This window comes from Myotis nattereri (genome assembly GCF_964212035.1).
Source record: "Myotis nattereri genome assembly, chromosome: 1".
Taxonomy (NCBI): domain Eukaryota; kingdom Metazoa; phylum Chordata; class Mammalia; order Chiroptera; family Vespertilionidae; genus Myotis; species Myotis nattereri.
In genome coordinates, this window is record NC_138075.1 from 27685151 (window position 1) to 27700067 (window position 14917).

The 14917-nt window shown below is 54.8% G+C and overlaps 1 protein-coding gene across 1 annotated transcript in view; it reads right to left on the reverse strand.

Moving 5' to 3' along the window:
• The window catches only part of GALNT16 (polypeptide N-acetylgalactosaminyltransferase 16), an 85204-nt gene extending 76889 nt beyond the window's left edge, over window positions 1-8315 (reverse strand). Inside the window, exon 1 of the mRNA XM_081087609.1 lies at window positions 6335-8315. Coding sequence (XP_080943735.1) covers window positions 6335-6511 — 177 coding nt within the window. The 5' untranslated portion in view covers window positions 6512-8315. The remainder of the gene's footprint in view (window positions 1-6334) is intronic.
• Between the last annotated feature and the right edge of the window lie 6602 nt (window positions 8316-14917).

A 14917-nucleotide genomic window follows, 5' to 3' on the forward strand; every position in this document is an offset into this window, starting at 1 on the left:
GGGCAGGGCCCTGGAAGGCAGGACAGGCTACCTGTAAACACTCCCCAGGTTAAATGAGGGAAATGAAAGAAGGGGCTATGGGACTGTAGGACTCAAAGGGCCTCAGAGGGGCAGGAAAACCTCTGTGGGCCTCTGTGCCCAGGAGCAGGGAAGATGCTAACGACCAGCACTTCCTCCTTCGCAGCTTTGCCTCTGACCAGCCTTGGCCCCTCTCCTTCCCGCTTGGCAGCTCCGAGGAAGCAGGGAAGGACAGCACAGCAGCAGCGAGGGGTTTCTTTCAGTCCACCCTCCGCCCTGACCTCTGCGCGTTTGGCCAGCCCTGCATCCCAGGGCGCCAGGTCTCATGTGGTGCAATAATTGGACACTATTTCAAACTGTTCCAGAGCTGCCGACATCTCAGGGGACAGTGCGGACAAGGAGCCTTTTCCTCCTCCTCCCACTGCTGTGGGGAGGAGGCGCTGACTGCTGACAGGGAGTGAAGAGAAACCCTGGGCGGCCTTTGGGCCGTTCGATGATGGACGGGCTCAGGGAGAAAGTTCTCCTTCTGGTGAAAGGAACTCTCTCTCGCTGCAGCTCTCACTCACTGACTCCAGTTCTGTTCCTGGGAACCTTACGGAATCAGTCAAAGGAGTCTCCTGCCTTTTCTGTTGGCTAAATGCGAAGCATTGATGGGGGATTCAGAAATGAGAAACACGGTTAAGAAGCGTGCCCTTTACTTGAGGAATCAAGAATGACTTTATTCAGTCTTCAAACAGTTTTAAAAATAATAATCTTCAGCCCTAGCCTGTTTGGCTCGGTGGATAGAGCATTGGCCCTCGGACGGAAGGGTCCCAGGTTTGATTCCAGTCAAGGGCACGTACCTCGGTGGCAGGCTTGATGCCTGGCCCCGGTCAGGGGGCATGTGCAGGAGGCAACCCATCAATGTGTCTATCACATCGATGTTTCTGTGTGGCTCACCCCCTCCCTTTCACTCTCTCTAAAAATCAATGGAGAAAGTATCCTTGGGGGAGGATTAACAACAACAAAAATAATTATCTTCATGCCTTTATCATTATAACATGAATAGGTGCTTATTATAGAAAATGTTGGGAGGAGCCAAAAGATGGAAGGGGAATTACCCATAATCCTACGTTACTACGGCTAACATTTCATTCTATATGGTTTTGTGTTTTTTCCCCAACAAATGTTTATGGAGTGAATACAAAGCAGGGGCTGCTTTTGTTGCTCCAGGAAAGACGTGCCGATGCATCAGACTTGGATCTTGCCCTGAAGATGCCTCAGGGGAAACGAGACACACGCATGGCCGTCAGAGGCAGAAATGCTGGGTGTCAGAGGCACGCACTAGTTGCCAGGTCATGAATCTCTGTAAGCCTCACTGTCCGCGCATGTTAACTGGATCGGGTAAATGGCACCTTCCTCACAAGTTGTTGAGGGCATTCAAAGCTTGTAAAGCACCTACCACAGCGGCCAATGAGTCAGCCACCATAAAGGTAATACGGAGGTAACAGCGATTACAGAGGCTGGGTGGGTGCAGAGCCAAGACCACAAGCACTTAGAGAGAGACTAAGCCACTTGTTTCCAGAGCAGGCTCTACACCAAGCATGTCAAACTCAAGGCCCATGGGCCGCGCGCCTCGTTTACTTGGCCCATGTTGGCCTTTGAGTTTGACATGCTTGCTCTACACCATCTATAACCGCTTCAAGCATGGTGTCTGGTTTGGTGAACTGAATTACTGCCCAGCGTAACCATCATTGACTCTTGTCTGAAAGCTCTGCTCCCTGCTCGCTTTGAGAAGTCTTGGGTGGCCTGTCTGTTTAGCTCTCTTGTGTCTTTGCCCTGCTGTTCAGCGGGAAGGTGTCTCAGGTCTCAAGAAGCAGATGGGGATAAAGCTTCAATCTTCTCACTGTAATGAACTGCTTGTCTCCAGGCTCACCTCTCACCCCAGGGCGGTTTCCTCCATTACAGCCAGACAGACAGTGCCCCGGGAACTCAGCCCAGCCTGGCCTCTCAGTGCCCCTCCACATGGACCTAAATGGCACTTCCAGGCCTCCACTCGCAGAGCCAACAAACAGCCACCAGACAAGAAAGCCAGGCCCAAGGCCCTGGGAGCAGCCAGGGGTAATCCCTGTTAAGGCACAAAAATAAGGGACCGGAATGAGCAGCGCCCTACAACCAATCCCGTGCCCTTGGGCTCCTCGGGGCCTCCCGGGGAGGTGACTCAGGCTGCAGGGCCCTTACCAGCCTTGGTGACTCTGTGCTGCCCCTAAGGCCCACGAGCAGGTCTCAACATGACCCAGGACGGGACCCCAGGATGGGAAACCAGGCCCTTTCGATCTGAACATTTGGCAAAAGGAGTGTTTGTGCTTCTCCCGCCCCACTCCCTTTCCCGTGTGCAGCACCTAGATAAATTTAATGTAAAATCACTTTCTGTCATTTAAGCAAATCATATTCCCACCGTTCAGAAATTCGCACGTTATAAATAAAATATAAACCCAGACAGATCTGATTGAAGCCTCTGCTCTCAGAGGACAGCGCCAGGAAGCCATTCTTTCCTGCGAGGTAAGGAGGGATCCCCGCGAGGCCTGGGGGTCACCGCGGGACCTTCTCCTGACAGGGGGTGTCCCTCCACAAGCCAGAAACCTTACAGGATCCTTTGGGACAACTCCTTTAAAGCTGTTTATCCACTTCTAGAACTGAATACGCGTATCTAAAGGTCAGCACATCTCAGAAGCCATTTCACACAGAGAATAACCAAGGCCCAGAGTCGGTGAGTACTTTGTCCAGGGCCCCTCGGCAGTACCTCAACTGGAGGACAAGAAACTCCAGTTCAGAAAAACGCTTGCCCAGAGCTCCCCTGGTTCCAAACAGGAAATGTTGCAAATGAGCACACCTATCTTGAAAACATGTCTTTTTAAAATACTTCTGTAAAGTGGAATTCCATGTCACACCTGAGCATCCCGCCTTAACCTGCTAGAGAATTCCTATATGGAAAACCTGGGTCCCAAACCCATCACACCTGTTCTTCCTGGCGGTGAGGCCTGAAGGCTGACGGCCGGCCCTGCCTGCTTCACCGCCTGTTTTTGCTGCCGTCCAGGCCCTGTGGCAGCGTGTATCCATGTGGACTCCAGTGGATATCCCCAAGCCCAATGCCTTGCCCATGAAGCGCAGCTTGGAGAAATCACAAACCCTGCCCCAGCCTAAGAAACCAATGAGGGATGCAGTCAGTATCTCCCTTTAGTTTTACCAAATCCATGACCAATTTTTCCCATCAAAATCTGTGACACATGGGCTGACAGCAGGACAGAATATTAAAAATCAGGGCCTCTCAGAGAAATCCAGGCCTTATGGTTACCATGCCGACACCCCACGATGCCAAACAAGTGCCTCTTAGGTCCAGAAGCAACTTGGCTGGCTGCGGAATAACCCAGACATTGTGAACGCAGAGCTGCCTCCTGGCCCGGCTGCTTTGCAGACCCTCCCTTTCCCAGCTCAGCTCTCTGATTCCCCAGGGGAGTGAAGATGACGATGCCTGTCTGAATTTTCTCATCCCCTGTCAGCAGGGCTGGCCACATCATTCCCTAAGAATCTAAAAATCCCCACGCAGCGTCCTGGCCCAACTAAAGAGAGCCGGCCGGGTTTAGGAATGGCAAGACTAGTGAGAGGTGAACCACAGAGTTCAGGGAGAAAGCCAATCCTCAGCTGCACCTGCCCCTTTGAAGTTAAACAAAGGGTTCAACTCCAGGAAAGGCTGAATCTGCATTCCCCTTTCTCCTTGGTTAAGTCGGGCTGGAGCTGGGAACGAATGAAATATGAGACGGGTGTGAAGCCAGGACCACTGACCGCTCCCAGAGATGGGCAGAAAGCTTACCTCACTCATCAAACCAGCACTTCAGTCTTGCTGAGTGCATCCGTGTGGGGATGCAAGAAGCTTCCCGCACAGTCCCTGCGTGATCGCTTACATTCAATGAGGAGACGCGGCAGACCACTGGAATAGCACTGAAGTGAAATACCTCAGAAGACAGGGATACGAGGCAAGGCTGTGACACAGTGTGTGCCTGGGGACCAACGACTATGGAGCAGACACCCAGGGCTAAAGCTTAAGAACAGACGGGAGCTGGCTATGCCCCTATGTGGCCCGAGAAGGCTCTGCCACTCTCCCTCTCTTCCTGCACCTCCACTCCCTAGCTCCTCACACTTTAAAGTTGGCTTCCAGTTCACGGCCCTTTTCTACTCTGCAGCAAGTAAAACCCCAGGGGGACCAGGACAGGGGGAGAGAGAGAGGATGTTCACTAGAACTGCCCCTGCCCAAGACCTTAAATTGCCCGCCCTCAAAATGAGTGCTGCATGCCTCCAGCAGTACCATCCCCTACCCCCCACCCCCACCCCCCTCCTCACTATCCCGGGGCCTCAGTCTGAGCAGCCTTCTGGGCTGATGTCCAAAGGCCCCGGGAGGAGCGGGAGGAGCCGGGGAGAGGTTCAAGAGCAAGGTCAGGATTCTGAGGCCGAGGTAAATGTGATGAGACCCAGCCTGGGGCTCTGAGCAGCAGCTTCCCTGTGCTCCCTTCCCTTCCGTGTGCCCTCCTCTCTCCCCTCCTCCTCCTCCTCTTCCAGCTCAGACCCTCCTCCCATCCCCTCACACAGAGGCCAGAACATCTGGCCAGCCTGCCTGTCTCCTGCCGCTCTGGGCCCACCTACCCTGAGACTCAGGATAGAGAGGGGGGCAGCCCTTGGCGTGGGGTTCCCTCAGGACCTGGGGCCGCTGCTGGTTTGGCTAGTCCCACTCCAGTCTGTCCGTCCACCCAGATCCCCACACTCTGGGGTCTTGACACAGGAGGCTTTTCCTCATCAGCCTTCCTGTCCAAACATCCACATGTGCTTTGGAACCAGTGTCCTAGAGGCAGGGACCCTCGGCCCAGAAAGGGACATTCCACCTAATCGGGCTCACTCCCAGAGTTCAACCAGGCAGGGGTCTGGGAATTGGGGGAGGGGGCTGGGGATAACCCCAAAGTCTCCTCAGGCAAAGCCAGGAAATATGGTTCCTTTGCAGGGGATCTTTACTTCTTCCCAGTGGGTAACGAGGAAGAATCTGGAACAGGATGGGAATATGAGAGCACTTCCACACCGACCCCCCCTCCCGCCCTCCCCAACCCACACACACACCATATTCTCGGGGCTCAGCTGCCTCTGCACAAACATCTCGAATTCTCCACACAAGCCTTGGCCCTCCTGACCCTGCACCTCCCTCCCCAGGCTCACCTCTCTGCACGTCAGAATGGCTGCCCTGCTCCACTCCCCACCCTCGGCCCCACACTTTGCTCTTCCTCCTCCAGGTCCTCGTCTGGCCAGGCCGCATCCGCCCAGCAGCTGGTCCCCAGGGTCGCCCAAGGCTCTCGCCCACCACCCGCCCCCGTTGGAAGGCTGGAAGAGCAAAGCCCGCAGAACGCGCCGCGGATCCCGCCTCAACAGGTGCCCCAGCCACAGATCGTCACCCCGCGCCCCGGCAGGCACGCCCCCTGCAGGACGGCGGCGACTCCGCACGCCCCAGCCCCGGTCCCCAGGGAGCCCAGGGCCCTCGCAACTCCACCGAGGCCCTGGTCTCTGCCGCCTTTGTTTCCCCGCTCGCCTTGACCTCTCCAGGCTGACCTCGTGAAAGGAAATCTCCGAGCCCGGGCACAGACACTGCCCGCTCACCTGTCGTGATGGGGTGAGGGGCGCGTACAGGATGAGACCTTGCCTCGAGCCAGAGAACCCGGGGGTGTTAGTGGAGAGTACTCCGCGCCGAAGAAGCAGGTTCAAGCTGAACCGAGCTAAGAAGGGGACGCAAAGCCGGGCGCAGCCCAGGGCGACCCGGCCTCACCTAACGCCCCTACCCCCACGTCCTCGGCCCCCAGGAGGTTGGAGAGGGTGTGCGGTGCGCATGGCCACCTACGCGCTTAGCCGAGCGCAGTTCCCACTGCCGGCTCGCTGAGCGCAAGGTCCAGCCACCTTCCCGGGCGGGCGAGGCACCGGCCACCCCCGGCTCCAGCCCGGCACCTCAGTGGCGAGAGAGCCGCCACGTTCCCAGTCGCGCGCGCACGCCGGGCCCACCAAACTTGCAGCACTTTCTCCCAACCCCCACCCGCTGTCACCCTCCCTCCATCCTTGCGCCCTGGCCTCGCTGGCCCGGTGGAGGTTGCCATAACAACATGCAGGAATGCTCCAACATATACAAAGCCAGCAGGGCGCGGCGGGCACACCGCCCCCGGCCCAGCCCCACGCCCTCGGCAGCCGCGCGGGGCTAGGACGCGCGCCGCGGCTCACCAGCCGGCCGCCCGGGCGCACAGAGAGGACTCACAATGAGCGGGATGGTGCGGTCTTCGCGGAGCTGCTCCGGCCTTCCGCCGGCCTTCTGCGCGCCCCGGCCGCCAGAGGATGCGGCGTGGGCTCGGTTGTCCTGCCATAAGTAGTAGAAAGTGCCCAGGATCCAGGCTACGGTCAGGATGGCGATGGCATTGGCGCGGATCTTCCTCATGGTGGGCGGGAGGGCGCCCCGAGTGGGGGCCCGGGCCGGCGAGCTCTAGGGGTCGGGGCGGGGGCGCTCGCAGCCCCAGCTGTTTGTTTTCGCTCGCGCCCGGCTGCTCAGTCCTGCAGAGCAGAAAAAGGAGAGAGGTGGGGGCTGGGGGGGGTGATAGGGAGAGACAGGCGCGCGGAGCGATCCTCACGGTCCTAATGCCCTTCAGCCCCGCGCGCGCGCTCCCCCCGGCGCCCATTCATTCGCGCGCAGCGCCCGCCCGGCGCTCCAGCCCCCTCCAGCTGTCCCGGCCGCTGAGCTCCGCTAGAGCAGCGCTACCGGTGCGAAGCGGCGAAGGAAGGCCCCGCGAGGCGGACGCCCGTGGCGGAATGGCGACGAGCCAGAGTCTGTCTCGGCTCCCAACGCTAGGCGACAGAGCGCCCGGCGGCTGCCCCCGCGCGGCCTTGGTTGGTCCCGCCTACCTCCATCCACCCCGCGGCCGAGCGGCCCGGAGTCACCGGCTGGAGATGCGCGACCCCGGCCCGGGCCCGCGCTGCGGAGCTGCGGGTCCGAGCTGCGCTTGAATTGCGCTCTAGCGCGGGGTTTAAGGTGTGTTCGGCGAGTCCTTGGGAAGGGGCGGCTTGGCGGGAGGAAAGTCTCGAAGTTTGCACCGGAATCCTCTTCGGCCTAGGAGTCCAAGCGTCCCGGGGACCCGCCTCAGGAGAGAAGGGAAGCTGGTGCACTTGACATTCGAAGGAAGGGAAGGAGACGCGACGCTGCTGCACAGCCAGTGAGAGGAGAATGGGGGTCCACCCCACCCACACCTTCCAGCTTTCATGGTGCTTCCCTCCATCCTGCCTCAGTGTCCCCTGGACAACCCTGAGGTCATTTTCACCATTCCATCAGGAAGAAGGGAGGCCAGAGAAGCTTGAAGATGCGCCCAGGGCCAGGCGACTAACTAGTTAGTGGGCAGAGCCCAGTGTAGAAGCCATTTCTCCATCTGACACTTTGGGCAAAGTACAAAACGCGGTGGTGAGAAACACAGACACAGAAATCCCTGAGATTCTGCCCCAGCCCTGGCGCCACAGAGAATCCCGCGTGAACTCCTTTCACTCCGGCAGAAGGCAGGGGGGCTAACTTGGTTCTAGGAGGCCAGCACAGCTGGAAGACACAGAGCAGACACTAAATGAATACATATTAACTAAACAAACCAAATGGCGATCACGGAGGAAGATGCAATGTATTGCCAGGTTAGGGAAGGCTTCTCACAGAAGGTGAATAAATCTTTGAATAAATTCTTAAGAGGCAGGGAAGGAGGAGGGCAGGGCAGGGTATGGGCTGCATGAGTAGCCAGAGGAAAGGTTCTGAGGAGGGAAGTATTTGATGGGCTCCAGGCAAAGAGCTGCCTGGCATCGCTGGGGTCCAGGATGCTGGGAAGGTCTTGATGGAAGTTGAGACTGGCCAGGTTGGGCAAGTCTGGACTCAGGAGGTCCTTGAATGCCGGGGAGTTTGCTTCCTGCTGGTGCTGCTGGGCAGTGGTTGATCTGAAGGCCCACAAAGGGTCCTTCTAAATCAGGGGTGGGGAACGTCCAGCCTGTGGCCCTATAAGGCCCAAGAAATCATTTGGTCTGGCCCTGCCATGTGGGAAACAGTTTATTACCTTCACTATCTGATAAGCATAGATAGAGAACCCCCCTCCCCCAAGGCTGGGTGCCTTTGAAGCCCTAGCAAAGGTTGGAGCTAGGGCCACCTCTGTTTGTCTAGACAGTGGTGGCTGAAACTACTCCCCCATTTATTATTGTGTAAATCCTTGCTGATGAGCTAGTCTGCCTGTTGCAGGGGGTCACCTGCCTAAGGGCTATGCTATGGGTGTATCCCAGATCAATAAAAGCATGGTGAGGCCTGAGCACGGGAGGAAGTCCTTCCCCTTGAGTTGGACTTGCCCGCCTGGTCCCCCAATATTCCCAAATTATCTCTTGTCTTTTCATTTTCATTTGTGTGTGGCTCTGCTTCCAGTTCCTGAACCCCTGTGCCAAATGAAGCCACCTCGGGAATCAGACAAACGGTGGGGGTCACAGCTCATGCCTTACTCCAGCCACCCCCATCATCACCACTCATTTCCCCATCTCTCCAGCACTCAGGACTGTTTGCAGGAATCATGGGGCAGACCCAGAGGTCATGCCCTCGGTGGGCAGCCAGGGAGTCCTTGCTCCTTAGGAATCAGGCCCCATAGGCATCTCCAGACAAGAAAGTGTAAGGGAACTGCCCTCCTGCCGTCTCCACTTCACACAGGCTTTCCATCAGCCAGGTTGTCACTGGCTGCTCCCCTCATCCCAGCCTGGTCTATGCATGTCCAGTCGCTTTTGGTCTTGAGAGAACTAGGTGAGAAGATGTGGGATCCCAACTCATCGGATTAACCCCCAGTGAAAGGCTCCAAACTCAGCCCTAGGCATGGGGGCAAAGCTGGACCATACCAAGCTGAAGTCAGCTGGTGGGGTGTCTGATGGCCCCAGAAGGGGGGCTCTATGAGGAGAGAGAAGGAAAGAGGAGCTGGAATTTGGCAAAATTTGGAATTTCTACAAGTCTCACCGCTTACTCCCCAGGGCTCCGTGGTGAGGATGCTACACATCTGCACCAAATTGTCACTCCCTGGCAGCTCTGTCCCAAAGAGAAGCCTTCCCCATTCTCCCCGCAACCCTCACCAGAAAACCCCACAGGAGCCGTGGCCTCTCTGGACGGTGTTAGACTTCACAGCCAACCCTTCCTTAGATGGACACAATCAACTCTCCTGGGGCCCGGGGCAAGGGGGCAGGTAATTACCATGCTCATGTGACCACGGAAATTTGACACAGAAGTTGAGTGATGGGCCTCAAGCCACTGGAAGAGATGGGCATGAGCAGCTGCTACCTCGGCTGCAGCCCATGGTCTTTCTTCCAGAGTCTAATCCCAAACAGGCACAGAGCTGAGCCTCGGCGTCCCTGATATGGATTTCCATGTTCAGAGATGATGGCGAGCACTGCTTCCTCTCCCGTCCTAGGAATGGATTCCAGCAGAACCATAGAATCAAAGCGACACCTAAGAGACAGTGTTGCCTAACATTCGTTGAACCTCTAAAAACAACAAGCGTGATAATAATAGCGGCATTTCACTGAGCACATAGCAGGTGCCAGCTGCTGCGCGGCATCTCACACACAGTATCTGTCACACACCCACACCCGCAGGCAGGACGCGGAGGCTCCGTGAGGCTCTCGACTGCCAAGTCCTACAGCAGGTAAGTGGTGGGGCTGGGTCTCAGTCCACTTTCCCTGCCCGTGTCTGGGCACTAGTGCAGGGCTTCGGAGGCCACTGGGCAGGCTGCAGGGAGGTCAGAAGTGCTGTTTGCAGGGACCCCACTCCTCCTCCTGGGCCTCCACTTCCCTCTCTGTAAAAGGAGGATGGCTCTGAGGCAGCGGTTCTCAACCTGGGGGTCGCGACCCCTTTGGGGGTCGAACGACCCTTTCACAGGGGTCGCCTAAGACCATCGCAAAACACATATATAATTACATGTTGTTTTTGTGATTAATCACTATGCTTTAATTATGTTCAATTTGTAACAATGAGAATACATCCTCCATATCAGATATGTACATTACGATTCATAACAGTAGCAAAATTACAGCTATGAAGTAGCAACGAAAATAATTTTATGGTTGGGGGTCACCACAACATGAGGAACTGTATTAAAGGGTCGCGGCATTAGGAAGGTTGAGAACCACTGGTCTAAGAGATGACCTCTAAGATCCCTCCGATTACACTATTTTGGGCTTCCAGTTCCTTAGGCATATTCTCCATTGTGGCTTTACTCTTGGGCATGGCCTCCTTCTAACACTGCTTACGCCAGCACTCAGGTAAGCTGGACAAAGTGCCATGTGTCCCTGGCACTCCCAGAGGCCCCAGGGAACTCTGCCCGTGTATTTGATGCGGGATTTGGGTGGTGGGTGGATAGCAGAAAGGAGAAAGCGTATACCTCAGTGTAAGGCCCTAGCTCTGGAGTTTGAGAACCTGAACTGAAATGCTGGCTCTGTCACATAGTAGGAGAGTGACGAGCAAATTCTTAACTCCTCTTAGCCTCAGTTTCCTCAACTGTAAAATGGGGCATGACAGCTCTTAACTTGCAGCATTGCTGGGAAAAGTAGGATGAAATAAAGCATGCAAAACCCAGTGCCTGGTAACCGGCCCAGTCCCCTGGAGGCCCCCTCTCACAGGTGCTGCTGCTGGCTGCTGAGTGAGGGGGACTCCTGAAGGGCTGCCAGGGCACACACACCGGATTGCTGCCCTGTGCTGAGAAAGAGTACAGGCCCCAGGCAGGCCTCTCAGCCACACCCAAGGTCCATCAAGGACAATCGCCTGCCCTGCAGTTGGGTGGCTGCCTCTTCCAGTCTCTGCTGCATAGACTGGAGGGAGGGCTGGAGAGTTTTGGGGGGAGGGGGTGTTGGTGTGCAAGGCCCCACCCTTTGCTGGTGTCTGTTCTTGATGGCATACCCATTGCCTTGAGACCCTAGGCCAGCTCAGAAGCCTCTTGTCCCGTCTGCAGCTGCAGTGGAGGCCCGGGAGCTGGATGAGGGGAACAGCTTAGACCCCCATGCCTGCTCTAAGCAGGAAAGGAGGCAGGGAGGGTGGACAGGATGTATGTTACCATGCAACAGGCACTGTGCTGATACACGGTCTCTGAATACTCCCTAAGAGCCTGTGAGGCAGGTGTGAGCATTTCCTCATCACAGAGAGAGACTGGTGCCTGCAGAGGTCAGGCAGCCACCAAGTGGTGCCGCTGCTCCCCACGGACAGGTGTCCGCATGTAATGCGCAGTGTGTCTAAGGAACAGTTATTTATAAGTTAAGTTTACATAAACTGTGATAGATGGGGGTGGAGACCTGGCTCTGTGTAAGGAGCTCAAAGAGTCTACTTATTAGTCATCATACTATTTGTCTGATAACCATGGCTTTTCATGTCAGTTTCGGCTACTGTACTGTCAGCTCTTTGCAGGGCAGGGGTTCTGATATGTTTTGATTACTGCTGTCTTCTCTACGCTTAGAACACTGCTTGGCATGTAGTGGTACATAGTACATGCGCATTAAGTATTTGTTGATAGGAGTAAAGAGGGGAGACAGAGGTCGGGAAAAGGGTAGGGTAGCTCTGTGAAACATGCACCTCTCTTTTTTAAAAATATATTTTTACTAGAGGCCCAGTGCACAAAATTTGTGCACAGGTAGGGTCTCTAGGCCTAGCTGGCAATCGGGACCTTCTGGCTGCCCCCTGGTGGTCAGCACATGTCTTAGCGAATGATTGAACTCCTGGTCTCCAGGTCGAACTCCCGAGGGGACAGCTTGCATATTAGCCTTATATATATACTAGAGGCCTGATGCATGAAAATTTGTGCAAGAGTAGGCCTTCCCTCTGGCACCCGGGGCCTGGGCTTCCCTCCTCCGGCCGCCAGCAGGCACCCAGGATCCGGGCTGCTTCCCTCCTCTGGCCACTGGCAAGCACCGAGGACCCGGACTGGCTTCCCTCAGGCCGCCCGCAGGCACCCGGGGCCTGGGCTGGCTTCCTTCTGGCCCTGGCTTCATCAGGAAGACATCCGGAATGACATCCGGAAAACGTCCAGTCTAATTAGCATATTACCTTTTTATTATTATAGATATAGATAGATTGATTTCAGAAAGGAAGGGAGAGGGAGAGAGATAGAAACATCAATGATGAGAGAGAATCATTGATTCAGCTGCCTCCTGCACACCCCCTACTGGGGATGGAGCCCACAACCCAGGCATGTGCCCAGACTGGGAACTGAGCCATGACCTCCTGGTTCATAGATTGATGTTCAACCACTGAGCTACACTGGCCAGGTCATGAACTTCTCTCTTAAGTCAAGCACTTGAGAGTCCAGTGCAGGGATGGAGCCCAGAGAAAAGGAGGATGCATCTAGGCTCAGCGTGGGCCAGTGTAGTGAGTAACCCAGGTCCCCTAGCAGTGCTTCCTCGGAAGCAGCAGACTCCCTCCCCCAACCATTGGCCTGAGGCCAAACCCTGCTGCCCCAGGATGAGGGGGTGGGAAAGTCCTCTCTAGTCCCATCAGAAGTCAGGGAAGGAATGACCGATTTGGTGGATAACTGCAGAAACCATGAACGTTATTACCGATCATGAAATAACCCAGCTGTTGCATTTAGGAATAATAGGATTGCAGAGTCTGAGGGCTAATTAGAAATGTGTCAAGTGTTTTTTTTCTTAACAGCAAGGAATTCCTACAAAGGGGAAATGCATAAATACTGAAGCCATCTGGTCAGCAGAATTGGTCTGGAGGCAGAGCACTGTCCAAGCTCCAAGTCCTTCCTGCCCGCCCCCCGCGCCCCCCCCTCCCCCTTACCACCGCCTTCTTCTTGGTCCCTTCCCCTCCTCCACAACCTCTGCAGAGCGAATGGCAGAGGTCCTCAGGTCCCTGTGGCCCACAGTGTGAGGCCAGTGCCTGTCACATGCCTGAACTCCCTGGAATGGGAGTTCCTCTGAGCAGGACCCGGCAGCTTCTTTTGTGTATCACCAGTTCCTCTTTAGGCATCACGGCAGCACTCGCTAAATATTTGTGCAACAAGCAAATGAACGAATAAATACCTAAGGCAGTAGGCTACTGCTTCTCCCCATTCTGTCCCATGGAAATGCTACGTTGACTGTACAGCCAATGCCTGTTTGCCCATCGGGGTGGTATTTGCAAGTCCTTTCCTTTCCACTCCTTCTTGTACACCTACTATGTCAGGCACTTCTAGGTTCCAGGGCTATAAAAATGAACGAAGACTGGCATACCTCTATGTGGGGTTGGGGGGACCAGAAGAGATAAACCAAAGAACTTATATGCTTATATGCATGGCCCATGGCACAGGGTAGGGAAGACCTTGGTGGGGGGGAGGGGGGGGGGAGGTAGCGGCTGGGATTAGGGGGGAAAGGGAGAGGGAATGGGAAATATCTGTAATACTATCAACAATAAAAAATAGCCCTGGCTGGTTTGGCTCAGTGGATAGAGCGTAGGCCTGCAGACTCAAGGGTCCCAGGTTCGATTCCAGTCAAGGGCATGTACCTTGATTGCGGGCACATCCCCAGTGGGGAGTGTGCAGGAGACAGCTGATCGATGTTTCTCTCATCAATGTTTCTGGCTCTCTGTCCCTCTCCCTTCCTCTCTGTGGAAAATCAATAAAATATATTTAAAAAAACAATAAAAAATATATTTTACAAAGTGAACAAAACCTGATCCCAGCTTCTGAGGAGCCCAGTAACTGATAATGGGGAAATAGAGATAAGTAGTCAAGATCATATAATAAGAGTTTCATGGAAGCCCAAAGGGGGCTTCTTCACAGGGAAGAAGTCATCTGAGAGCTGAGTCGTAAAGGATAAAAAGGGGGGCAAGATGTGGAAGGGAATTCTGGGAAGAGGAAGAGGCAAATAAAGGAACTAAGATGTGGAAGTGTACGGGAGTCAGGAATGGTGAATGGTCTGGTGTGTATGGTGTCGGGTGGTGATGGTAATGAGGTTAGAGAGGCAGGTGTGGACCAGTTAACTGGCATCTGCTATGCCTCTGTAAGAAGTTTGGACTTATTCTGGTAAGCCATGGAGAACCATCCAAGATTTTGAAACAGGAAATGACATAATCAGTTATAAGTTTTCATGAGGAGGCTGAAAACTAGTGGCAGGGGATCACAGTGATGTTGCAATTCTGTGGGCCCGGATTAGTGCGAGAACACCGGAGCTGAAGAGAAAGAAGGTGGACGCAAAGAATTTGATGATCAGTGGGAGGTGACGGTGAGAAAAAGGATCTGAGAAGAACATGTAAATGTCCTGTGTAGGAGTCAAGTGCTTTGGTGTAGGGTAATCATGAACTGACATGGGGAACACAGGAGGAGGTGCAGATTCCGGAGGCATGTTCAACTGAACTTGAGCCCTCTGTGATCCATTCAGGAAGGCAGCTGTAAGTCCAGGTCTGGTGCTCAGAAAGAGGAGTGGGAGAGGCCAGTCAGGCAGAGCTAAGGGAACCAGTATACAATTGGGGAAGGACATTGCTGGTGGCTGCCCATGTACCCAGCACCTAGGCACGGGGGAAAGGCCATGTGCATCAGAGATCAGGACGTCTGGATCTCTCATGAGAAGACGCAGAGAACTGAGATTTTTTTTTTTTTTTTGGTCCTGCCTCCATCAGATGCCCTGATTCAAGGCCCTGAACCAAGCTCTTAAGAATATTCATTTCTTTATCAAGGACCTCATCATCTTGTACAAAGAGAGGTTAGATGCTAAGATCAGAGAGAATATGAACTGAAAGACCCGTGGACCTGGTCCTGTGTTTCCTTCAGCCAAACAGTATTAGTATAAATGACACTTCCATTTTCCTTGAGAAACGGGAAGCAGAAATGAAGAG